The sequence below is a fragment of the Falco rusticolus genome, chromosome 4 (assembly GCF_015220075.1).
Source record: "Falco rusticolus isolate bFalRus1 chromosome 4, bFalRus1.pri, whole genome shotgun sequence".
In the NCBI taxonomy this organism is placed as follows: domain Eukaryota; kingdom Metazoa; phylum Chordata; class Aves; order Falconiformes; family Falconidae; genus Falco; species Falco rusticolus.
The window spans coordinates 19,699,054-19,726,559 of record NC_051190.1 but is presented as its reverse complement, the minus strand read 5'-3'; the positions used below and the strand labels follow the sequence as shown (position 1 = coordinate 19,726,559).

Sequence of the window (27,506 nt, the reverse complement as noted above, 5' to 3'; positions counted from 1 at the left end):
AAAATTTCCAAATGTTGCTATTCCTTTTGAAGCACAAATAGCAACTCCTTATCTCGTGCCAGCAGGAGGCTGCAGCCTGCATGGATCCTGGCGTCGATAGCCCTTGCCTTGAGAGCACAGTGGGGGCATGTGTCCAGCCTCTGTGGGAGACAACCCACGTACCTGTGCCATCCCCTCTCTGGGTGGGTACTTAGTGTCTCTTTAGTAGCATCGTATTTGACTATATCTGATGGAGCAAAACATTCTCTGAAAGGTGGCCCCTTTATGGTTACAGGTACCTGATTTTTAGGAGAGGAATCTCTTCTTGAAGCAGTGGGAAGGAAATAATTTGAAGTTAAATCACAGAATCCAAGAATCATGTGGGTTGGAAAGAACCTTCAAAATCCTCTAGTTCCATCCCCCTGCCGTGGGCAGGGACACCTTCCACCAGCCCAGACTGCTCCCAGCCCCGTCCAACCTGGCCTTGGACACTGCCAGGGATGGGGCACCCACAGCTGCTCCGGGCAGCCTGGGACAGCGCCTCACCGCCCTCACAGGGAATTTCTTCCTAGTCTCCAATCTAAGTCCACCCTCTTCCAGTATAAAGCCATTCCCCCTTGTCCTGTCACTATCTGCCCTCATAAAAAGTCCCCCTCCAGCCTTCTTGTGCCCCCTTTAGGTACTGGTTAATCATCAACAGTTCGTGCTAAAGTTGATAATGTGTCAAGATTTATCCTGGTATTAGTGTCACTTTTTTCTTTTCAATTAGTTGTTCTTAATTCCCAGCTCTAGGTGTCACAGAACAGGCAGAGAAGTTGGCTCTACTAGGAGCGTACGTATGAGGATGAGAGAGAAACGATAGCTGAGCTCCAGTGAGACAGTGCTCCATGACAGCCCCCGCAGCCCGAGCCCTGGGTACCGATGTGCGCGCAGCGGGGAGGGCAGGGGAGCGCGAGGCCACTGCAGTACCCCGGCCCCTCAGCTGCGGGTAACCGAGTGCCAAGGCCTCGCTTCAGTCAACCGACAGTTTATTTTTCCCAAACAGGAGAGCTGCAGCTGAGACTCAGACAGATGTCACGGGTCCAGCAGCAGGGACATGGGAAATGAAGATCAAGTCCCTTCCTGTGATTCACCAGCAAGTGGTAAATGCCCACCAGTGCCCGTTCCATCTGCTATTGTGCCCGCATTACCTCTGCCTACCCTGCACCTTGGGAAAAACAGTGTCTTCTCCCCACAGCAATACTGACCAAAGCCGCGTTTGGGAGTAAAAAATCTTGGATCAGGACATTGCCAACCAGTTTGATTATGGAGCACGTAACCGAACACCACACAGGCCAGAGCTGAAGCAGCGCCGTACAGAGCACTATTGTTTTACAACTGGCCATACTTTTTCTCATGAATATCAATGGGAGTTTTATTCTTGACTTCAAAGAGAGCGTGACTGAGCCCAACATACCATACAGTTGAGCAAGCGAGAAAACAATTTCATCACCAGGCAGACAACTGGTTTGGCTGAACAGACGACTCACAAGCTTCTGTCACACAGGGATGTCACAGCACAACCAAGGATGTTGCAGCAGCAACTGTACAAGAGTGTCAATAAAATAAAATGAAATACAAGAAGGAAAAGGAAATTATGCTGAGTGACCAAATCCTCTAAGGAGCAAAAGATAACGGAGAAACACAAGTAAGAGTAGAAGTTCAGTTTCCTTAGTTGACAGGTTCTGATCTATGGTCACTGTAACACAGCTGGGGTTGCTCCATAACATGGGAGCACTTTGAGTAAAGTTAAATACATGTATTTGTCCCTTTCAGAAACATATCCCATATAATACTGTCTCACTACGGTGCACGTAAAATTGTTAAAGAGGGACATTTTTCTCTGCTTGATGCAGAGATACATGTATACATACACTGTAACATCAGTAACACAAAACTCCATCCCAGCCAGATCCAGTACACACACACAGAATCTTGTATTTAAAAGAAATCTATCATAACACAGAGCGTGCTTAAAACTTCATTTATTTGTACTGTAAGCCAAAGGATCTTAACACAGAAATGCACTGCTAGGCCTCCTTGGGAGCTATAAACAATTGGTGCACTTGTCAAGTAAAAATACACAAGCAATTAAATGACTGAGAAAAGGTACAGAATTCTTTACACACACGCGCTCATGTTGTGTACACACACACACACAGACGCACAGAGCAGTTTCCAGTTTCCACCTGTAAGCGAAATGATAGCAGGGCTATCTAAGCCTGCTTTGTAATAGGCAGGCAAATAGCCTAGAAAAACTCTCACATTATATAAATGATGCAACAAAATGCTTCCCACTCGGGCAGTTCTTTGTTGTACAACGCGCACTGGTAGCCTGACACTTTATTAAATGGCTTTGGGCTAAATGGAGGTGCTCAGCAGCTCTTAATATAAAGCCCCTATTTATCTATCTTCAGCAAGTTCAAGTATAATGTAGCAAATTTAAAACCCGAATATTTGACGCTGATACAGCAAGGACTTGGTTACATGCTGAACTTTATGCATTGCATAGAAGCTTACTGACTACACAGGCAAAATTCAGAGTATCAAACGTTTGCTGGGTTAGGGCTTGTGTTCAGACAACCCCCACGCAGTTGTCTGGGCCATACCCTGCTGTTCCTTTCTCAGTGTGAAAGGTGATTCTTTCCCTTTGTTATCCATACATTCCGCATGCTGGAGCTTCTGTTCATTTAAAGAAAACTATTTTCGTTTCCCCCCTGTGTTGTGCTGCTGCTGCTCAAGGTGTTACATTAGCAAAGGTGTTTTGGTTACATAATACCATTGGAAGTAACTAAAATACATGACAGGAAGGGGAAATGAGGGTATAAAGTCTATATAAATATTTACACATCCCATTATTAAAATAAATGAAGGCTAATTAGCAAGGAATTAGCCACAAGTATAAAATACGAAATGAATTAAAACTGATTCCTAAATAAGACTAATATTAGAATCAACTACTGTTAAAACCAAAATATAACATGGTTTTAGAAGCTGGAATATAAATTAATAATTCTAACAGCAACAACAAAAAAAAGAAGTTACATAATTGTTTTAAAACACTTTGGAGTACTTACATTATAGCTTTTTTCCTCAGAAAAAAAAGCACAGCAGGGGGGAACCTCCCCCATTCTTCCTGCAAGTTGATATTGCGTTAACAAAAATGTTCATGTTAAAGCATATACTTCATATATTTTAACAGCTGTTGAGAACATAACACAGTTCTTTCTAAGCATAATTTAGCACCTCTTGTAAACATAAAAAGCACTGTTTTAATCTCTAATCATTTTATATGCAGTAATGCCTTTGTTTTCTAATGAATTCCATTCCTTCATTTTAATGTGCCCATAGTTGCAGGGTTCTGCTGAATCATAGCTTACACAATCGCAGCCTCCTAAACTTCAGAGACTCAGCAGAGTTGCAGAGTTGCAACTGTCTGGGCAACAAGACTTTTGCTCTGCAACTCTGTGTGGCTTGTAGATACCACAGAAATGAGGAATTTGAGTGCCCAGCATGCATCTCATTGAGCCTCATTCGACCTACAATCAAGCTTCACCCTGATATTTGAAAATACAGACCAAAAGCAAGCTAATATTTTTTCTAAGTTCTCAGCATTGCTAGTCTAAAAGGTCTACCTATCACATGTTAGGCTTACATTATCTTAATCTTTTTAAAAGAACATGCTTAATTTTCCTTCATTGCCTTCTGAAGTCTTCAATGTTCATTTGGGTTACATTTTCAAACTTTTCTCTGTAGCTAGAAGCATACTGTTCTTTTAAAGTGGCAACTAAAACTTCAGCTGAAATAGAAAATACTTAGGCAAGTTGGAGAGGCAGCAAGATCTACACTGAAGTTTAAATGCCTTTCTGGGTCTTGGGCTTTCAATCAAAATAAACACAGAGCTGCCTCTATCCTTTGCATGTCAATTTATGCTTATGTGGCAAACACTGTCAGATAACCCAGCTGAGTCACAAACACGAACGAATTAGAATTTGCAGCACGCAGAGGCGCAAACAACAGACATTTCTGTCTGTCCTGCCTGTGAGGACTAGCACAGACCAGCAGTGAAGTTGCTAGGACCAGGATGACATGGCCTGTGTTCCAAGCCTCTATCTCTTCACACCTCCTCTGCTCAGATGACTCTGTAGCAATGCTGTTTGCCATGCTGTGTCGTTCACCCAGCATGCTTACGGATGTGTCACAGACATTTTCACACTTCAGTGTTTGGGAAAAGTTTGTCAGCACCTCATCCTGTGTACAGGCTGTTTATCTGGCAGCCTGAGACGCCAGCAAGGCCTGCGTTTTCCCTCCTCTCATGAGCTGCCACACAAGGAGAGAGGAAAGTTCAAGCTAAAAGGACTTCCTTTTGGAGTCTGTTTTCTTATGAAGCTGCGTACCGGTCCTGACTGGAGAGGGTAGAAACCCCCAAAACTGCAGTTCTTCAGAAATCCTACTTTTTAACTTAGGAAATACATGCTTTCCCTCATCCACACACCCCAAATATTTCTCTCTCATAAACGTACAGGATATATGATCTGTATCGGTTTTCCTTCCATTAATCATGTATCTCACCCTTCGCACCCCTCTCCTACTTTGCCTATTAAATGTAAAAGTGATTAGTTCCAAGTAATGGCTGATTTTTTTTGCTGAACAGACTTGAAATGCAAGATCATTCTCTCTGCTGTTTTCTTCAAGTGCTTACCTACACACACCCCTCAGGCTCACACTTAGAAAATGCCCTCTGGGAGTCCGCTCAGGTATCACTGCTCTTTAAGAGGGTCCTCACCTTCAGTTCCCCAGTGACTTGTCCCAAGACCTTTCAGCTTCTGCAAGTTTTAATAAGCTCTTGTCTGTGCATATCATAAGATGATCATCATACTTGCGAAATCTAAACTAAATGAAGTATTTTAAATAAACATCAAAGCCATCTTGTATCCTCTTTCACTTTGAGGTTATTCATTATGATCCTAGCATAAAACTCAGCTTCCAGGAACAAAAGAGCCAGGCAGAAATAGATTTCTGTGCCGCCAGCTTCTGGTGAAGCAGAAAAGAGGAGTCAGAGGCAGCATTTGCAGTCTCCCAACACAGGGATGGAAGAATGGTTGTCAGTGGCATATCACTGTTACTGTGGTGTAAATAGCAATTAAAGAGACTTAATTAAAGAGGAAAACAGATCAACAGTACCTGTTTTCGTACTCTTCATTCACAACCTTCTTGGACTGTGTCTGATGTAATTAGCATTACCAAGATAGGGAATACTTTCTTAAAACTGTAAGAGACTGGAGGGGAAGACCACAACTGTATTCCATGGAAGAAAGGAGCCTCTTGCTCCATTAGCTGTGCAGGTGCCACAGCTTCCACTGCATCCCCCTCCCATTACTTGTACATAGTTTTGCTATTTATGCTGTAATTGTTTTCCTTCTAATTCCTGCATGAGAAGCCCTCATAAAACTACTGAGGAGCAAACGGGAAAAATGACAGTCACTAGGCAGAAAGTGCTGTAAAATACAAAGTGAAGAGGCACTTCTAATCCCCTAATCTTTTTAAGTAAGAGAAATCTTCGGTCCTACATGTGAAGAATAGCAGGAAATAAACCTTCAGACAGAAGTGCAAGTTTAAGGAAGTCCTTTCCCTTTACTGTAGTAGATTTTAACTCATCCTATCGTGAGTGATCTTTTCTGTAATTCAGTATTCTCATGGTAGTCAAGAATTTATGCCCTACCATCTCAAGTTACATACCCTACATTACGTAGCTCAAACCGTAACTTCTCTGTCAAGCCTAAGGTCAGTACAAGCTTTTGCAGAACTTCAAAAATAGTTACAGTGAATACAGCTGTACTTAAAGAAATAAACTAAACTCATCAAAGTGAGACTCATCACCTCTCCCTGCTGCAACTAAGAGTAAACAAACACAGGAAGAGAACAGAAGACCTAATAAAGGACAGTTCAGGTAGACTTTGAGAATTTCCTCTGGTTTGGTAATTTCAGGGGTTATTAGGAAATCAGATAAGGAAAATACTTTAATTCTGAGTTTCAGTAAAGAAGTTCATACTCTTCCTTTATATGCTTCACAAGATGGGATGCAAGAATTAAAAACTCTGTAAAAATATAGCTACATTTAGTATCTGTGGTTGGCCCCCAAGTAGACAATGACACGATTTTCATACACCTTCTTCATAGTTTTCTCAATTTGCTTCAAAAATACTTGTGGAATTCTCCCACATAAAGTGTGCACTGTATCCAGAAATTTAGACTGCAGAGGGTAGTACAAAGACTGGAAGAGATTGTCTTCAAATGGGAACTAAAGAAAAGAAAAAAAAAAAAGATTAGTTTTCACTAGCTATAAAATGGCATTTCAAAAGTTTCTGTAAGATAAAACCTTATATAGGTTGGCAATGACTTGGCCCTCACCTTCCCAAAGCATCATCAAAGCCTATCAACTTAAAACACTGGTCTGCTTGACAGTGCTTGCTTTCAGAAAAGTGTGTCAGAGTGTATTACCCAAAACAGCCAACCTCTCAGAAACCGTACTTCTAGAGTCTGTATTTAAAGAAAGTTTACTAACACAGGGGTACTGTTATGAAACGGATATTATTAGAGCGTGGACTTGTACACGTACAACATTCAAAGTGGATATATGGATTGTGCCTGTACACAGGCTTCTGCCTTCCACATGCCCAGAGGCTCCAGGTGCTCAGGGAGGACAAGCTTTCATTGGGTATTTATGGACCAGAGTTGCAGTACCACCAGGAAGAACTCCATTCAGACACTTTTCTTCTGCCTCCAGTACCACAGAAAAGCAATTTATCAGCCTTTTTGATTAGAAGTTTACTATAAAGTGAAGGAAGATCATTTAAACTACCTCAAATACACGCATGCAGTCAAACAGGAGAGGTGAAAGCAACCTTGTCATTTTGTGTCTGATGGATATACATAAAGCGCAACTATGCTCAGCCTGATCTGCTGGAAGAGCAATCTGAGTGACCCAGTTAAAGTGGTAATCTACATTGAAATAAAACAATTGCCTCTGTTGAGCTAGAAGACTTACATCACGTATCACTTCATAGAGTGCCTTGAATGTAGGCTGTTTGTCATCGTGGTAGACACCTCTATTGCCATGCAGAATAGAGACACCTTCTTCTTCTGCACCTTTACAGTTGCTTCCGTACATACAGTGATCAGGCCGGTAGTTCCACTGACATGGGAACACATAGAGACACTCTGACAATGTCAGTCAGGGGAGAGAAAAAAAAGACACATCAAACAAGAGTTACAACAAATTAAACTGTGTTTCTATAAAAAAGCTGGGACTGATGATCAGAAACAATTCAGTTACTTCTTTTGCAAATATCCCAGCTAGATGGAGAAACTTCTTTTCCTCAGAGGATGACTATACAAAGCTCGGCACTGACCTGAACTAACAGAAAGAGAGGGCAACACAACTGGGTTCAAACATAAACCAAGCAAGGATTTTACAAAGCTAAAAATGCCAGAATTAAACCCAGAGAGTATGCACCAGGTGGCACTATCTAGGGTCCTCTGCCCTAGCAAGAAGTTTCTGGAGCTACAGAAATGAGAAGGGAAGCACACATAGCGGTGAGGGTTATGCAAAATCCTGAATCCTGCTGGAGACAGCATGGGAAAATTTGCAAAGCGTACACAGTGCTTGCTGCTGGAGCTTTCACTGAGGTTATGATAATCTGTTATACTGACAGCAGAGCATAAGAGGTTGTGTATTTTATCCACAGTCCTTCTAAGGGTTGTCATCCATTAATTTCACAGGTCTACGTTATTTAAAGATGAGCCTAATTTCTCAAATGGGCTTGTAACTGCCTGTCTCCTACTGATATTTTTTTTTAAACTTTCTCTGTGCACCCACAGCATTTGCAATATGCTTAAAATAAATCATGCCAGTCCCTGTGACCTTTTTGCTTCAGAAATGGAGTACAGTGTATCATTGCACGGTGCTGGCAGGTCACATCAGGAGCACTGAAGATTGAATTCTTCACTTGGCCTTTCCTAGCTTCCCAGGAAGTCTGCAGCTGGTCCTGTGTGGTTCTTGAAGAAGCAGGAGAAAAAGTTTCTGAAATGTTTCCTCCCTTAAGGCCTCTCTATCAGGAGACTTCTCCAGAAAGGGTAGATTTTAAGGGGTTTCCATTCAGTCTGACCTGTCACACACCTGGAATTGCTCCCCAGTGTTGCTAAAACGACAGGAAGAACAGTAATGCCTGATCCAAACCCTGTTACAGTTAATGAGGATCCTTTCAGTAACCCTGAATAGATGTTTGCAAGTACAGCTCATCAGCAGGTCACTGTGGGGCGAGGATGTCATCAGGTGCTTACTGGGTTTCATACATGTCACCTGAGTATTCTTGGTTGTCTCCCCACTGTGATGTTTCTGTGCATTTTTGCTGTCACAGCTGGAGTCAAACCCTAGCTGCTCTGTGAGCCTTCAGATCCATTAATCATCAGAACAGTCTTCGGAGATGGGAGGAAAGGGGGCCTCTCTTGAGGCCCCAGGTAACACAGTTCCATGTATTTTTAAGCCAACACACTGCATCTATAAAAAGCCACCTGCAGCAGTCTTGACTGATTCCTTCCCAGGCCAGTCTCAACAACCCAGCAGTTTAAAACCTCGGGAAAGACTAGTTTTGTGTTTTAATTGTATCCAGTTCTTTTGTTGCCTTTTCTTGTGCAGTCTGATGTTACTTAATTTGTAAACAATTATTTACCAGTTACAAGCAAGAGACAGACTATGGTGCAGAAAGAAAGTCTCAACATGTGGATTTCAGAGAGAATACTCTCATCACAGAATTAAATTATTTTTGCAATCTTTGGGTTTTTTCCTCTGCACTGAAGTTAGCAGCTTGAGTTTGACTTCACAACTGATCTGATTTCATCATTTTCTTCCTTTGGTAGACCCTATTCCCATAATATTAATTTTGTTTTGGAAATTAATTTATCATTTCATAATGAAGATTTCTTCCACTTTATTTTCCCTAGGCTCGAGGGCAATAACATGGTGTACCAGGGACACTGATGTCTGACATCTGTCTGCAGTAAACAGATGTTAGCTTATTGCTTTGCTTTTGCTCTCTCCTTTCATTTGCCTGGATTTGGGTATATCCAATTACATACCCTATGACTCCTTAGAGAAAAAGAAAAGGGAACAGAATAAATAAAGATAAATCTAAACTTATTCCGTTAAGATCACTTGAGGGAATACAAGGTCACATAGGAAACAAAGTAAAGCAAATAAGAATGAATACTTAACATCCATTTAGAAGCACGAATAAGGTTCTCAACTTCTTTGGGAAGCACATACTATGCTACAACTTTGAAATCCTCACATTTCTCAGATGTTACTGTTTTCAGAAGTGCCTGAAGTCATTTCTGTGTGATCAGTGCAAAATACTTACAAGGGGCTGAATTTCCAGAAACTGTCTCAGCACTTGTGGAAAAAGGCACACCCTTCTAAAATAAAGATACCTAAACTTGCCAGTTCCTTGGAAGCACACACTTATGTGAATACAACTCCAATTCAAGAGGAAACAAAGGACAAGTCAAGAATATTACACGTTGTTTACAGAGACATTGTGCAAGAGTGATAGACAAGAATCAAATACGATGTTTTGCTGGGCTGACAAGGACGTACAACATTGGTCATAACCTGGTCCACACTAGGATGGGTGGGTTATGCCATCTCTTCCTTGAGAACAAGGTTTTGAGAGACTTGAAGTCCTCCACAGCTCCTCACACAGAATACAGAAGAGTAGAAAACACACAAATCTAAGCAGCAGAATAGATGACATTATCCTATTGCCTGCTGAGGCTGGATCATTCAGCTGAGAGGCTGGATCGTTCAGCTGAGAGGCTGGATGCATCCTTCTCAAAAAGTAACATTGAGTAAAGGAGAAAAAGTAGGAAGGGAAACAGTTTTAGCAGAGAGATTCCAATGGCTATGTCTATTTTCTGTTTATATTAGCTTTGTTACTCATTTGCATCAATTCAGCTGGATTTCCGAAAAATAGAGCACAGCTTTTCAGAAAGTTTTCCAATTTCACATTCCTATAAATACCTGAAACAAAAACATTTTTTCAGCTAGGCCGTGGTGCAGTGGCACTCTTAAGCACGCACACACCTTAAACTTCATTCCTGCATTTCATCATTGATGTTATACTGCCTTATTTTCTAAGAATCTCCAGAAAAAAGATTTACTTATTCCATGGAACCAAGTCTGAGTTCCACTACCTGCACCATTTTCAGAAGTATTTTCATAGGTTGTGAATCCTAGGTGTACTTACATTAATATCATGCCAGAGTACATTATGCATATTATAAATAACAAATAGCACTTTTAAAAAATTTCAAGTTCAAGAGATTTTCTTAACACAGATAATCATGACTCAAGAATCATTACTTACCTGGGTTAAAGTAAAAAATTATATTTAGTAAATCCTGGTCTCCCCATGTAATATAGTTTTTGTACTTTTGATATAATGGATATAACATTTCCTCCCAAGTCAAACCACTTGGTATCATGCTGTTCTGCAGAGCAGAAAAACAGAAGCAATGGGTTAATACTGTGAACAGTGATGTCATAAAAGGCTCAGAGTGCGACACCCACATATTAGGAAGTCTGCTAAGCTATGTCAGATACCTAAGTGAAAAATGAAAAACTTCCAGGAAATGTTAGACCTGGACAGGGCTGGAACAGCAGAGCTGACTGTGCTCCTGTTTATCTAAACAGGAAAGGACGGTCTCCTGGGTCTAGCTCTGATGTCAGCTCCTGCTATTCACAATCTTCCTATTCTGAGCAACAGGAGGGAGAAAAACTGGTAAAGTGGAAAAATGCAGTGACAAGGTGAAAACTGAGATACAGAAGTGAGGAAAAAAGCAGACTAAAAATTACCTTCCGTGTGAATTATGATATTAAGAGCAAGGGCTTTTGTTACTCAAACCATTCCTATAGCAATATAGGAAACCCCTGGCCTTGACTAAGAAACAAGACCACTTGGGGTAAATGAAGTTTTTAAAGAGATTAGAGAATATGTGCTTAATGAAACAGATAAAGATTTTACAAGTCATGCCTTTCACAAAAGAGGGGAGATGTCAGATGTCAATGAAAATGTTTCCTTCTGATTTATATCAATTCATGGAATCACTTGATCTGCAGCAGGATACAAATTTCTCTAGTTAATTAAATCAAGCTTTCCAATTTTAAAAACAACACAGTGACTGCACCGAAGATCCCCGAGTTTATTCTTTCATGTATCTTTCAAGGGAAGATGAAATGTGGAAAAAGCCATTTTCATTACTGCTAACAGACTGCTTCATCTGGCAAGTTCTCAGTCCTCCAGCCTCCTGAGGAAGTTTTACTTGTTTTAATAGTAATTTTCACTGTAATTGCATTTAGTACCCAATTACATACATCTTAAATTTTTCATATTCTTTATATTACAAACTTTATGTAATTTTATACTAAGATGTGAAAAACACATAAAACATTAGTTTCTGCAACAGCTGTATTTCTTCTCACCTTGAACTGAGTGTTGCGTATCCGTGTTAAATTCATTAGCATCACTCCAGAATTGACTCCTGTTGTCCCATAATAAGGGTGACGCGCAAATCGACTATACCAGCCAATCTTTGGTATTTCGTGTTCTGGGGCCATAGCAGCTAGCTGTGTTGAGTTGAACTCTTTCAGGATGTGCCAGATGTCATCGATGGGCCTCAGAAAGAGAACATCAGTGTCCACATAAAGGAGAGAATCCACATCCTTTAAAATGACCTTTTGGGTTTGCACAGTAAGAAAAGAAAGAGATGAAAAAGAAATAACAAACAGGAAGATTATTGGCAAAATTTTAAACTGATAGATTGAAAGAGGTTATTGATTTATCAGCTAAATGTAATTACACATAAGAACAACAGTTATCAGGTTATTGGCTTGTTGTTTGTTTTGTTTGGGTTGGTTTGTTGTTGTTGTTTGGTTATTGTTTGGGTTTTTTCCAAACTACACAGCAAAACAGCTACCAAATTACAGAAGCTGGATTCTAAACTTCATACAACAGTAATCCACTGAGCTCTCAAAAATACCTGCAAGGACTATTCAGTATCAGTTCAGAAATAGAATGCAAAGAATATATATTTACATAGCTCTGTCAGTTCTTTTCAAGATGCCTAAGTGGTGAAACATATAGCTTCTTCCATAGTCAGCAAGCGTAAGTTAGTATAACAGAATACTTTTCATCTCCATTTAGTATCATGTTTCCTTATAAGTTTCTAATGACTGTTTTTCCTACTACAACCTTGTGGTCCTAGGAGACTTGTATTAATATATACAAATATTTCACATTAATTAAGAAAACTATTGATCACAAAAACGTATATGCATCCTGCTGAAGACCAAAATTTACTTGGTAAATACAAATGTCGTATTAAAACTTATCAGGTCAGATTCTGATCTCTGCTGTCAGACTCTGTATCAAGAATAACCACAGTAAAGCTAGTCAAGTCAGAAGGGTGTAAACTGTAAGTTAGATCCAAGATATTTAATCTGTTCTTGTGGACAATGTTCCCCCTTGTGGCTATCCAAATCCTTACATGCTCATTCATTAATTTTTGTAGGGCAAATTATATATATTTTATCAACAGTCCAAGAAAACTCCCTTGATGTTTGCACCAGCTATTTCTAAGGCTGTTTTTTAAGGAATAAATATCATTAGCTAAAGCTGACCATCAGTTTCAACTGTGGTTTTATTGCTGCTCTTCATTATTTCCTAGAACTGTCCAAAAATTCCTGATGGACTAGAATTTTCTTACTTTGGTCTCAGCCAAAAGCCCTATTTCTCTCCTTTCTCTGAAAAGCAAATCCAAAAGGCTACTGATTTTCACCATGTTACAGAACAGAACAATCACTCTGTTATCCATTTGCAATGATACTAATGACAAACTCTCCTATTTATGCGGGTAACAACAAATTCCAATAAAGAACTTGAATTTTACATAAATTGAAATGTATTGTGACTGAAGATTACCTATGAAATAGATTGAACAACATTAAGATTTTGAACAAGGTGGTGGTAGTGAAATTACATTTAAGCACGTTCAACAGGCAACACAGAGATGCTAAACCCATGAGTACTGACCTAAATGAGATTTTTCACCTGAATGAACACTTTGGGATTCAGACTGACATTTAACCAAGTTTAACAAATCCCTGAGCTATATTTCTGACATGATAATTACATGTTCTTCCTAACAGCAATACAAGCAGGAGAAGGCAAGTGCCTCTATATTTTAAACAAAAGTTCTGTTTACAAGAAACTAAGTAAACAAGTCCAACACAATCCAGATCACGCTGCTGGATGGAAGGTTATAACAATACCTCATTTTTCCACAAAAAGTACAAAACAGCATGTGGAGATATCAATAAATCAGTGATACAAATAATTCAATAACACATAAAGAGCTCAGAGGTAAATATTTGCACATATTAGATATCCTAGAGTCCACTACTTAAAAACAAACAAACAAACAAACAACAAACCAACCACAAAAAAACCACAACCAAGTAAAAAAGACAGCTACTTTAAGAGTAAAACAGCAGAAGACAGAGAGCTGAAAAGAAGAAAGGGGCTTTCAGCTTAAGGATATCCTGGATATTGTATATTATTCTGCAGCACCTAGGAGCCCTAATTCATACAGGCCTACTATATGACATCATATAAAATCAAAATATATTGGGAGGGAGAAAATATTCACCCCAAAATTTAGTTGGAGACAGGAGATGACACATGACTACAAAGAGAGCAGAAGCTGCTAGACTTTGCCCGAGGCATCCACAGCACACTGTACACCACGTAATATTTTTTCTAAGGGTGCCCTGTTCAGGCGTTTGCCAATAGAGAGTTAAGGGGGAGGTTTAATGGGCTCATACAGGCACTCCTCCCAAGCGTAAGTGACAGCCTGGGCACTGCTTCTTCCAGCAGAAAACTGTTCTTTCAGCAAACTTAAATATACACAATTTACTGTAACGTTATTTTTGCATTTTTATTTTAATTGTAATCCACTTACAATGGACTGTAATAATTTCCCTATATATAACAGGATTCAGGCAGGTATTTCAGTTCTTTGTGAAGTGGGTGCCTACCAGCATTTGACCCCACGCTTTCCATCTTTTATTCCTCCACTCAGGCTTCACACGCTCTTCCTTTCTCGTTTGTCGTAAGATTCTCCCCTCTCCTGTGTCTGAGGTGTTGCCCCACAGTGACACTTAACAGGCTAAAAGAAAAGCTGTGGTACTTGCTTTAAGCCCTTTCACATGTGAAGAGTTAAGACTTATTTTAAGCCTACACAGGCCAGTTTGAATTGATCACATCCCCTTCTGGCAATGCATTTAACTTCACCTTGGGTAGGAGAATTTAATTTCAGAAACTGTGTCTGCAAGAGTTCTGTGCATAACTCCCAGGATTTCAATGGAGTTACACACTGGGGATAAACTTCATTTAAATAACTCCGGCATTCCCAGTGTCCCATAGCTTTCAGGTAGCTCTGTTCCTAAACTAAATAAAAGTTTTCAAAATAATACATTTGACTTTACGCAGCCCTTAAAACAATATTTAGCTTTTACTTATTCAAAAGCATACAAGAAGAGACAATGAATTTTTGACTCTGCTGATTTTCAATGTCAAAACCAGGTGAGCATGGGCGCAAGGCAAGCTTGTGGTCCAAGGGACCTTGCTCCAGCTTGCTCTGCCTGAACCAGATGCTGCACAGCTCATTCTGGGAGTGCACCGAGCCCGCCAGCAGGGCTAACCATAGGGACATGACTGCAGGTTAAAAATGACATGCATCTGACCTGGAGCATAAGCAATGCAAGACTGTGTCTGGTAGTCCGAGTTCATGCTTACTAGCACAAACCATGTAGACATACCTGACAGACTGTGATTTTTGAAAAGAATGGTCAGGAATATGGCTTGTCTGTACTTGTGTTCCTCCTCCCTCGACAGGCGCTTACAGCTAGAAGTGTGATCTTTTTTTTGCAGCTACATAAAGTATTCTTAGCAAATCTGTCAAAAAGTTCTGCACAGAACTGACTATATTTAGCCTGACACTTCACTTAAATACTCAATTATCTATAATTTGATTTCACAACTTCTGTCTCCATAGATTCTCCCTGTGTTAGCAAGGTTGGCAAGTAATAACACACTATTGTGTAAACACATATTGGTGTATTGTGAAGCTGTGCTACCTAATGGTTTGTAACGGCTAGCGTGGCAGTTTATCAGAGCTTTATCCAAAATCAGTGACAAATCACAAATCTTGATGCTAACGTAGCAGTACCAAGAAGTCAAATTACTAAAGTCAATTGTAGCAAGCAATTAACTCAATTTACAACAGAGATGGAGACTTTTATCTAGATAAGGTCCTGGCATCTATTCCCAGTGCTGCCACTGATCCACTGGGTTGGATACTTCAGTGTACTCCAGAGGACAGCTATAATACAGGGATATTGCTAATCTACCTTAAAAGCTCTTCAGTAGATTAAGTGTTTTGAGAAGGGCTCTATATGTTAGTTACTATTAGAACTAAAATAATCCAAAAATCCCTTAAGCATTTCATATAGCTCCAAAACAGCAATATAGAGACAGCTGCAAGCCAGCTCTCTGGTATGCAACATTCGTGAGAACAGAAGAGTTTTTCACCTGGTGTCTTAACAACCATGTTAGTGTTACAGAACAGTTTCAAGGGATTGCTGAGAGCATTACCTTCCTACTTTATTTTTAAAGTTTCATTTTGTGCTCATGTTGAGATCCACATCTCTCTTATTATGTCTTTGCAAATCCCATTGATGGTTTTATCATAGTAGACTGCAGCAAGAGGTTTAGACTTGTGAGATTACATGGAGGCTCAATGTACTTTCCCTGCATATAAGTGGCAAACACGATCAGATGTCACTGAATGCCTCTACAAAATGCAGGATGCCACATGATCTGTCCTTAATATTTTAGCAACCCAAATAGATTGATCAAACTGGGAATGTGTACATCAACCTGTTACCCAGGACAAAACAGAACCCTACTACAAGCTGCAGGATCACATCCCAGAGCTAAGCTTTATCAGTGAGTAAAACCATCAAAAGATTCTTCAATTTTCCCTTAACACATTCCTCATACCCTCCTGTCCACTTTCACATGCCTGCTGGTGCTGCAGAAGACAGATTTCTTTGGCAGGAGAGGCACTTGTGAATCAAAGACTCGCATTCCACTCAGGCTTAGCATTATCAGGAGCAAGACAATTTGCACAACTGAGAGCTAAACAGCTGATAAACTCAACTACTGCTCTCCTGGGGTCCTCCCCATATCCAGTCACACTTTATGCCACGGTAAGGGAAAATGCTTAGTACAGGGAAGGATAAGAAAAAAAGGATAGATATCCTGCTGGTATTTATTTAAAATAAAAGTCAAAATAGTTCTCTAAACAGTTAACACTAGAAATCCTCTGCTCCCACTGTGTGTGGACCAGATTTCTACAGCATTGTCTCGTTCAAATGGGATATCAAATCCTAGTTATTAAGCACTGAGAAAAATAATGGTGGCTGAAATCACCCAGAAACAGCCCATGGTTCTGTCAGCCTTCAAACTTGAGTACCAAAGTCCAACTGGACACTTGCCACTTCAGCCATTACTACAACTTGTTTACTTATCCACATCACATTAGTGTCAGCTGCAACTGCTCTCAGACAACCACTCCTACTCGAAGCCATAAACCTCAGCCTGACCACACACAACATTTTGCAACTGCCCCAAGAGAAACAAACATTTACAGTTCAGGCTGCCTTCTAGTTTTGCTAAGACAACATGCAGCAGTCTAATATTCTTTACAAGAAGTAACTGGAGAACTGTCATGGCAACGTGCAAGTGACAAAAAAGGAAGCAAAAAAGCACTGCCCAGCCTAAAGGAATCAGCATGAATACATAACCATTTTCTGTCATCAGAAGGGTGCTGACAAATAAAAGTGAAACTGTTTCTGTGAATGACAGTCTACCAAAATGACAAAAAATACTACCGAAATACGAACAGAGAATTGTGTTTACCCAGTGAAAACAAGCCCATCTGAGTACATACTTACAAACAATCTGTACTGAACAAGCTAATGCTTAGAGATTATTTTCCAGGTGATACAAATATTTACTCAGGGAAGAGAGGATCCCTGCTGAAGCTGGAGTTACTTTCAGCCCATCTGGCCTCTGTGCATTTGATAGTCTAACCCTAAAAGGCAGATAAACAGAACTGCTGACAGCACATATTTTCTCACATATGTATTCATAGTCTACGTATCTGGATGTGCAGCTGTCTCCTGATTGTTTCCATCTGAGAAAGTAAAGATTTCTTTGTGTGTCCCCCCATTTCTCATAAGACAGCAATGAAGAAATCTGGATCATGTGAAGAGCATGTCACTTTATTGGAGCCACCCCCAATCAACAGCAACACACAAGATATTTTTGATAGATGATCTCAATTCCACAGAAATCGCTTTATGCAAAAGTTCATTCAATTTCTGATATTTCTGCATATGCAACATTGTTATCAACACCTTCCTTCTCTCCAGCAACCTTAAATATCTTCCAAGTTTATGACACTAAGTATTATACAGCAAAGAATACAACTTTTCAGTGAATCTGAAGATCCCATCACACACGGGGCTCTTGTATGAAATCTGACTTGGAGCACATTGGAATTCTCACCTTAAGGGCAAATCTGACAGTGTTGGAGAAAGAAATAAAACTCAAGGAAAAGGGACTGCTGAAAGCATCAGTCTAAGGGCTAACATATGGAAAGGGAGATACCAGGTACAGACAATATGATGACTGCACACCGAGAGGAATGTTATTTATGGAAGGCATGCAGCATCTACCCTGAAAAGAGTTCTCGCACCGACTCTTAGGAGTCCAAGAGGCTAATGGAACTAGAGACAAATAAGAAACACACATCCTTTGTTAGCAGGAGAAAAAAGCAAGGCTGGATTTCTGTTTTTGTTTGGTTGGGGTTTTTTTAAGTGGCTAAAGCACAGACTAAATTATCTTTAAGCAGATGTTTCAGCCTGAAAATAGTTTTAATGTTATACCAGTAAAGTTTCCTTTCTGTGGAATTAACCTTTTCTTGAAGCAACGTACTCAGAAATCCAGGTGCCTTACCGGAAGAAAAAGGCGCTGGGCAGCACATGGTTTGAATAACTTTTTCCATTCCTGAGCATTTCCTACAGAGAAGGTTATTGGGTAAATGTTGTGTTGAAACTTCTTTGTATATGAGGAAGGCCATTCCTTTAACTGAAAGACATGGGGGAAGGAATTAGACACTACATGTTATATAGCTTTTTCTAGGGAAAAAAAACATGCATAAGGAATTTACAAACAATGTGCAGCAGAAAAAGTGCTTAAGTTGCTACTTGTTGACATCAATGTAATTTTTCTCAGAGATTTGTGACTTACAACTCATTCATTTAGCAAATGACAATGAAACTCACCTTCTTCTCAAATTCAGGCTTAAGGGAGTCCTCAGAAAAAATGTGAAAACAGAGCCTCCTGTTGCTAAAGAGAACTGCTGATTTCAGCATGATTAGCGTCTCTTCCAGCCGGTCCCCACATGCCACCACTGCCAGATGCATGCATTGCAAAGATGAAGGCTCTTTTGAATGTTTCTGGTCTCCAGGCTTCCTGAAAATTCATCAACAGGCATATAAAAAATACTGAGGTAGACATTAAGAGAATCCTGCATTAGCAGATTCCATGGCTTTTTTCTTCCCCTTCATTTTCTAAGGGTTCAAAAGTTTTTTTCTGACTAGGTATCCACAGAACATGCTAGTGGCATGCCAATTTTTGTCAATGATACAAATCAGGAGCGTTAAAATTACAACACAATGAAATATGCCATTTTCAGAAGTTTTCTGGTTACTCCTATGTTTTTGGATTTGCATAAATCACTGCACTACATACACAGATGAAACTAATTCAATAGCACCTCAAACCAGACAGCAGCTTTCTCTGTGCAAATGACAAGCTTTTTTTTCCAGCTTAGAGGTTATGAAGCCAGAACGGACTTATTACAACCTAGCCAACTTTCTAACACAATGCAGATCACAGAACTACATCCAGTAACTTCATTACTAGGCTCCTAATGGTTAGGCGGGAAGAAGACATCCATACCTTAAAAAAAAATATCTATTCCATCCATATGTAAATTATTCTAACAGTTAATTAATTTTGCTATTAAAAGTGCATGCCTTAATCCTGGCCTGAAGGTGTTGGCATAGTTTCAAAGGACTGCTCTCCATTTCACTTGATGGAATCCCTGAGATTTTCCTAAAACAGAGATTTTTAAAACCAAACATATTCACATGTCCCAGACGGATCAGACTGGCCCTTGTCTGCTTGTGGAATATAAACTCTAACTTTTTCACTTAGCACCCATCTGTGCGGGCTTTAAATAAATTCCAGCTAGACTACAAGGGAATCTGCATGTAAAAGGCACACTGAAGCTACTTGCTTGCCAGAAAAATCAGGGTTCTCTTGGGGAGTTGAAAACATTTTGAAAATATGGCCTTTTGGGTTTGTGTGTGTGTCCCCATCAGTATGGGGGTAAAAATCACAACCTCCAGGAATGCTTCCTCCGTATTGCATTGACATTCCAACACAAATAACATTTCTACTCCATTACATGGATGTGTGCTGTCAAAGCAACTAAAAGTACAAGCATCATAATCAGTATTGGAGAGTTCAAAGGGCTAATCATAGATCACTACCAGTTCTTGACATATCACTGAACAGAGGACATCAATCCTTGCCTCTTCTCAATTCACAGTGCACACAATTACACACATACAATTACTCAGTAAAGTTAATACTAGAAACAAAAGTTCTAAATAGAGAGAAAAATGAGTTATAAAGCTGCCATCTTTTTTCCAGACATTAAAATGCTGCTCTGTGTAACAGCAGCATTCTATACTACGGAGTAACCCACCTCTGTATTAAGGAATACCAGCCAATGATACTTTACTAACTATAAAACGCAACATGTTTCATTAAGGGTTTAAAGTCTTAGGCTTTAGCCTTAATTAAACTCCAATTTCATCGGTGTATAAATAATGGAATACTACATCTATGTGAAATGGTATTTACTTTCCAACCTATTAGTGTAAAAACCACTGAATTATTGAAGTGAATAATTAGCTGCTCACACAGATCCCCTTTCCCCCCTTCTCCCTATCTGTTTAATGTTTCCTCTTAATTGAGTCTCTAAATCAAGCCATATGCAGGATGAGAACTGCTTTGATACAGCTTGTGGCAATGGAATTCACTGGGAGAGGGACTAAACTCTAAGCTTTTATTGAAACACTTCAAAACTCAACACCAAAGCACTAAGCTTTTCTTTGCAATTTTAGCTACAGTGAACTCTCCATTATGCAGCTATTTTGTAGTGAAAAATCCAGTATATGCAGACAACCACTACCAACGAACAGCCTTAGCGGAAGCAAATGTCCATGAAAGCAGAATGCCCTGCAAGCCCATGACAGCTACAGATGAACAAGAGACATGCTGTCTGCCAACACAGACACACACACCCCCAGCCCCAGAGTGTGGAGGAGAAAGCTGAGCCTTGGAGATAAAGAATTATGAGTTGTGAAGGCCTAGGCTGAAACGAGTTCAGGAGCCTGCAATGCCCTAAGTAGGAATAAGAAATTCTGAGGAAAGGAGCATGAGGTGTATTTGAACTACCTCAGTAGTAGTCCAGGACACTGAAGGCAAGTTAGTGAGGGAAGCAGCAATGAGGTACAGAAGAATGTTGGGACACAATATTTGGCATTTTTTTTTAAGTAGGAAAACTAAAGGGCTGTGAAAACAAAGGCAAGCTGGAAAGGGAGATAAAAGTGTGCCACAGCAGGATACATTTCACAGCTATTTCAGTTAGCTTTTACAAGATCACTACTATTATCCAGAAGTCTGAAAAGTGGTAGGTGTAAAGGCAACGGCAAACTGCTAGGAAGGCAAACGAGCAGATTACAGCAAAGAACATCACAACTCCCCTTCCCTCCTCTGCTAATACATGCTGGTACATACAGTGCAAAGAAGAATGGAAGGGACTGGGAGAAATAACATTGGGATGAAAGGTTATTCCTTAAAGATCTGCAGCATCCAACCAAAACAGTTCCAATTTGACCAACACCATCTAGGATGCTTCACCCTCACACAGAATACATGGCTATGCTGGCTTATCCGGATCCCCTCTTGAAAATAAGAGGGCCTCCACCACGTGTCATCAGAGACAAAGTGGAGGTTAGAACTTGGCTTATACCTGTGAAGCTGCTACTTCATTTCTACTGGAGTAGGTCGGGCTGGGCACCAGGACCCTTCTCATTCAAACAAACTTGCAGCTAATGAAAGGCCTTCTTTAACCTGAGGTTTCAGATAAAGTTAAGGTACACACTGAACTATGCATCGATACAATGTATCTCCTCTAATAGTAAACGTTTGTTTATCCTGCAGTTACCAGTGGCTGAGCAAGCATACTGGGAAACTAGGACTTCTCTGAAACACTGCCTGCTCAGATGTTCCTAGACAATACAAAAGGAAGATGAAAGGTGTGTACTTTGTTTTTAAAGGTTCATACTTTGTTTTAAAGGCTGGAGTACATTAATAACTGGTAAACTGTACAAAGGATACAATTTGTAACATAGAATAAAAAACAGCTGGCAAGCAAGAAAGAACATACTGCTAGGTTATCAACCTAAGATATCGATAGGCTTTTGACAGAGAAAAGATTTCAGGCAGTAGTTGAAAGGCGGGTGAGCACCATTTTTGGCTCTATTTCAGCAAGTCAGCCCCTGAAAAGCTTTGGGTGAGTCAGTAATTCTTTATGCTTTAGTTGTCCTACCTGTAAAATGGAAACAGCTGTTACAGTAGTAATAGTTACCTACCTCAAGAGACTTCCAAGCACATTAAAAAGTACATAGGTCCACACAGTGTACTACAATCATTAATAGTAACCTGTTCTTGCTAACATTCATATGTGCATGCATTCATTTATAGTTCAACTTATTGGTTATGGATCGAGTCTATAATTGGATTTCATAACCTAAATTAAATGTTCAAATGCATGTAAAACAATAGTGACCTGGGCTTTAAAGTTTAATGTGTTTGACAAGAACAAATAAAGAAACTATATACACAAGGTCTTTGTTGCCTTGTTATCCGTCTTCTAATTTCAGTACAGAAATGTAGCTTGTTGGTATATCATACATCTATCTTACATAACATGTCCAACTCTGTGCTCTGTTCCCTGTTTTACCTATTTGTTCAGAGAAAATTGCTTCCTGCTGTCCCTTACCTGCTGTTGTTCTATTATTATGTGTCTTTAAAATTAAGCACTGTTGCCTAAGATTAAGAGCTACAGAAAGCATCAGGAAATCCTTGCAGAATACATCCTTATGAAACAGCTGAAGGCAGACTTGATAATACGTAGCACATTAAAATGTTTATAGCAAAGGCCTTCCAACAATACAGACCAACTCCCACCCAGTTGCCCAATGGTATTTTGTTTACTCCATACGCTTTTTTCCTGACAGGCATGGGTATTGACACAGCAGAAGAAGCCTGAGTGCTCAAGCACAATAGTGTACATTTCTAGGTCTTAAAGTTTAGATTACATGCAATTTTCTTATTAGTCACAGCCAAAGTGTCTCAAACGTAATTAACCCAAAACCTGTCTACATCAATCTGGATCCATTCAAAATAATGCATTCCCATCTCATTACAGAGCCTGCTAATCTATTCAAGTGTTCAAATTTATTCCTGAGAGAAAGGTAATGCATGCAGATTCTTACAAAATGCAATATAGTTGTTAGTTTTTAAAACCTTCTTCATATTATGATCTCATTTACTCTTGCAGCCTAAACAAGGTTAGATTTAGACATTGTATCAGAACTGGTGATTCACTAAATAGACTCCTTTCCCGACAGTCAACACTGAGTCAATGTCCCAACAGTCACTCAATTATATGAAACACATTATCTCACACACTTTAAAATATAAATTACATGTTTCTAAACAAAGTTTTCTCACTTCAATGCAGTTGCACAAAACTGACTGTGGCTGCTGACCATCAAAAACTTGAAGTTTCAGCCTCCTTCTACTGCTCAGTGAAAAGGGAGAAAACCACTGAAAACTAGAATGAATGTTTCTATCTTTTCCTTTTATCAAGTGAGTTCTTTGTTAGACAAGTTATGAGCTCTTCAGGCCTTCAGCATGTTATTATAGGCCATCAAACTCAATCCAAACTCATGTGCACACAGGCTGCAAAGAAATAAGTATCTTGACAGGTTGCCATATAAGACATGTTTTGCTTTGGAAAAGTTACTTCCAGGGAACTAAATGTGCTGGCAATGGTTCACTTCCCGAGCCTTGCCACGCTGGTTTAATAGAAAGTGTGGCCACATCTGCCCTTCAAATGTAAAATAACCCTTTTGCTTTTTGATACTCTGTACACATTGGTTCGGCATGTACTTAGAATTCTTCATATTAAAAAAATCTTACTGAAGGCATAGGACTCGCCACTTCCAAGAGGAAGGATCAGTAAAACCACCGTCAAAAATCAGTTTTCACTGCTAACCAGAAACTCAAATGCAATGCTCATCTATGTTTGTCAAAATTATCTAATGACCAAAGCAGGACACATGAATGTATTTACTAATAATTGCTAGGTACCAGCCAGCTGAATTGCAACTAAATTAAGGTTTTATCATGTATTAATACTCACATTAAAAGAAACCTGCACTTCTTAAAACTTAAAAACTAATGTCTTCTATCATTATCATGTGACTACAAAAAGTGGTATTGCAAAATCCCACTTAAAATACCATTCACCGTGCCTCCAACATGACTAATTCTTATAAAGCGAATACATATCCTAGATAATGCTTCTGATTACTTCTGAGTTCAGCCCAAAGTCTGCATCCTTCTGACAAAACTACACAAATCAACTTGGCAAAACTGAAAACTTTTTACATTCACATAGAGAAAACTTTACTGAGGTTATCTGAATCAATTGTGCAGTCTACATATAAGTACATATACCACGATCAGTTCAGAAGTTCTTACACAGTCATAATCAGATTTTTTATTATCCTGAAGGAATATGAAGAGATCATATATGATCTCTCACATCAAATAAAGAAAATAATCTTCCTTTGCTCATGAGGAGTAACTAAAATAATCATTATTTGTATTATAGGAATGAATAGGCAGTAACAACCCTGATTCAGCATGTTACACATTGGATGTGCTTTACTGTGAGCATATGCATACACAACGCCTATCAAATCAATGGGAACACTCACTCCTTGAGTTAATAACTTGTTAAATCATTGTTTCTTCCACTCCAGATTCCAGCCCCACAGAAACAGCCTCACACTGCTTTCAGTGTATCTTGGATTAGGCTTTTTAAGCAGATTCCACCACCTGATGCCTTCACTGTGCGAGTGTGGATGCAATTCATTCCAGAATGGCACACGTTGGTGGGTATTTCTGCCCTTCCAAGAAGACTGGCATCTGCTTGACTTTGACCACATTATGTCACACTGCCACCCCCCCACTCCCCCCCAATTTTTTTTTATGGATGCCCTCACCTACATAAATTTTATTTTACTAGAATCTTTCAGCAAGGGACAGAACTGGACCCACAGAATCGTGCTTCTCAGTTATACTAACTCCTGCTAGTGCCAACAGTGTGGGATCATGCCGTGCCAGCAGATGTGAGGGGGGGAAAAAAAACCAACCACCAAACCTCACAAAAACAAACGAAAAAAAATTGAAGAAAAGGCATGGTTTAAATACAGTATTCCTCTCTTTTGGGTTTTTTGTTGTTGTTGTTGTTGTGTTGTAGACCTTGTAAAAAGTACTTGCAAAGTCAACAAATAATAGAAAAGTTAGATAACGTCAAATTTTGGAACATGAAGATGCTCATTGAAATGGAACAGTTGTTTACACTCTCTAGCAATTTCATACTTTCTGGGCTCCTTCCTTCAGTGTTCTTCTTGATTTCCATGATAATCGCAGAGATATGCCTTAAAGAAAAATGACTTCAGGAGGTACAGTTGCTAGTGGAAATAATCCTGCTTTAATACATGCATTTGAATTCTGTCCATGATCCATTCTCAGCCACAGTAAACATCTCTTGCATTCAGTAGGGTAACAATGCTCATAAGAAACCAACTGCTTTAATAAGTTAAGGAATAAGAGCTCAAAACCCAGGAATAGTCTTTCATTCAGAACATCTCTGTGAAATCATGAACCAAAGACACAAAGACATACCAAGTTAATTAGATATATGAGGTCACACTGACCATAATATAGTTGGAATGCAAAGGGGAAAACAGCCCTCCACCCACCAAAAGCACCCTGCCCTATCTTTTTCTGAAGCAATTAGTTTTCAAAAAATATTCTGCCCGTAAGGCACTGAAAGAGGAAACACACCACACCACGATTTTAAACTCTTTTTTTAAAGTTCTGCTAAATTAATTTACATATAAAAAGCATTCAAAACAAAAAGATCAAGAGCTTTAAATCCACTGGTGCCTTGCAGTTCGGAACATGGTAGTTCCGCACAGAAATAGCCAGGCACCTTCCCTGCAACATTAACGAAAAATTCGCAGAAGCACAGCTTCCGAGGCTGACAGCAGCTCCTCACGGACTCCAGCCAGCGAGTACCACACTCCCCACGTCAGCCTCCAAAACAAGGCCAAAACTAATGGAAATGCAGCTATTTCAGAGGCCGCCCTCACACAGGCACGCAGAGGAGGTATCATCCTGCTCGGACGTGGGGACCAGAAGCGGAGGTAAGACCTCCACGCACTTTCATGGCATCTCTGGCAACCATGCTCCAAGTGAAAACACACAGGAAAGTTTGTCCTTCTCAAGCCAGAGCAGTTTGCACGAGGGTTTCTGATCACCAGCCACACGCGGAGACGAGGGGAAGGAGATCTGGGAAAGGGAAGGACGAGGTGGCAAAGGGACACCGGGGAGCGGCCACAGCCGAGGGGACCCACGGGGCGGGAGAGCCCGGGCACGCGTGGGGCTGGGGCACGCCTGACAGCGGGCAGGCTCCAGCGGCCGGGCCGGAGGTTGGCAGGAGGGACCCGTCGGGCTCCCCCGCCGAGGGCAAAGACCGGGGGGGCGGTCGCGCGTGGGGCGCCGGCCGGTCACGCGTGGGCCGGGCGAACTTCCGCGTCCCGCAGCCGGCACCGTTACCTGGCGCTGGCGAGTTTCCCCCGGGCAGGGCTCCTCCGCGGCGGGCTGCGGCTGGGCCGCGGCTGGCGGCGGGCGAGCGGCGCGGCGGGGCGGGCGGGCGCGGAGGGCGCGGGCGGCGGGCGCGGGGGCGCGGCGGCGCTGCCCGCCAGCAGATAGAGCAGCAGCAGGCTGCCGAGGCACAGCAGCGCCGCCGCCACCTTGCAGGAGAGCCGCATAGTGCGGGAGGTCAGGGCGCGGGGCGCGCCGCCCGCCCGCCGCTCAGCCCGCCCGCCGCCGACATCGCCCGCGGCCCGGCGCGGGGACGTGGCCGCCGAGCCCCGGCCCGGCTCCCGGCAGCGGGGGCGGGGCGCGCCCTACCGTACTCTCTGGACTAGCGGCCCCCGCCAGGGGGGGCCAGCCTGCCGCCGCACGGGCCCGGGGCGCCGCGCCGGGACGCCCAGCTCGCCGCAGCGCTCGCCCGCTGGCCGCAGAACCTCTGGGAGACGGCCCGCAGGCAGAGGTTACGGGGCCGCGGAGGCTCAGAACGAGTCTCGCTGCTAAATAACGCCGGTCAAACAGCGTTTCCGCGTTGCAGGAAGGAACGCTGCCGGCAGGCTGCGCGACTCACGGGTACCCTCCCTTTCCGCGCCCCGCGGAGACCCCGGCCTGATGCGATGTGCGGGGCTGGGAGAGCGCGAGTGTGTGCGGAGGGGTGCTCAGGGAGCGGTGAGCCAAGAGGCTGGTCTCCGCAGCGTGTTTCACCTGACGGTGCCACAGGCACACGGCTGTGCATCCCCCCACCTCGCAGCCTCTGGCCATCACCTGCCTACACACCAGCCCGGTCACACCTGCTACTGCACCGCGGTAAAGAGCATCACCTGTAAGAGCAGTGAGGGAACAGAGCCGCTCACTTACCTTGGGGGGCTTTGAACTTGTCCTCAAATGACTGGCCTTAGCCTGTCTTCTGTGCCTCATCAACAGAGACTGCAACGCTGTGAATTTCACAGAAATAAGTCCTGCTTAGATCCATAACCTGATTTATGACCTTTAAACGTACAGCATGACAGAAATACAAGCCATATTGCTGCTCCATGGAGCTGGAGCAGAAACGGTGAGAAGAATGGAGACACCAACCTGGGAACTGGGAAAGCAGAGCCCCCCACGTCCCTCATGGTGTCAGTACTGGAAGCGAGCTAGACTGCGTGG

At 41.4% G+C, this 27,506-nt stretch overlaps 1 protein-coding gene across 1 annotated transcript; it reads right to left on the bottom strand.

The window, feature by feature from the left end:
- Positions 1-1,987: 1,987 nt before the first annotated feature.
- On the bottom strand, positions 1,988-26,612 carry GXYLT2 (glucoside xylosyltransferase 2). The gene is made up of 7 exons (XM_037385367.1): positions 26,322-26,612; positions 18,548-18,737; positions 18,219-18,350; positions 11,558-11,809; positions 10,443-10,566; positions 7,067-7,239; positions 1,988-6,319 (listed from the first exon to the last, which is right to left on the bottom strand). The coding sequence occupies exons 1-7, from the start codon at positions 26,534-26,536 to the stop codon at positions 6,137-6,139; spliced, it is 1,269 nt and encodes a 422-aa protein (XP_037241264.1). The 5' UTR covers positions 26,537-26,612; the 3' UTR covers positions 1,988-6,136.
- Positions 26,613-27,506: the final 894 nt, after the last annotated feature.

Coding starts and splice junctions, on each gene's coding strand:
- GXYLT2 (XM_037385367.1), bottom strand. CDS start 26,536: ATGCGGCTCTCCTGCAAGGTGGCGGCGGCGCTGCTGTGCCTCGGCAGC. Junction 18,738..26,321: donor GGGAAACTCGCCAGCGCCAG/GTAACGGTGCCG, acceptor ATGAATTTTCAG/GAAGCCTGGAGACCAGAAAC. Junction 6,320..7,066: donor TCTATGAAGTGATACGTGAT/GTAAGTCTTCTA, acceptor TCTTTTCTTTAG/TTCCCATTTGAAGACAATCT.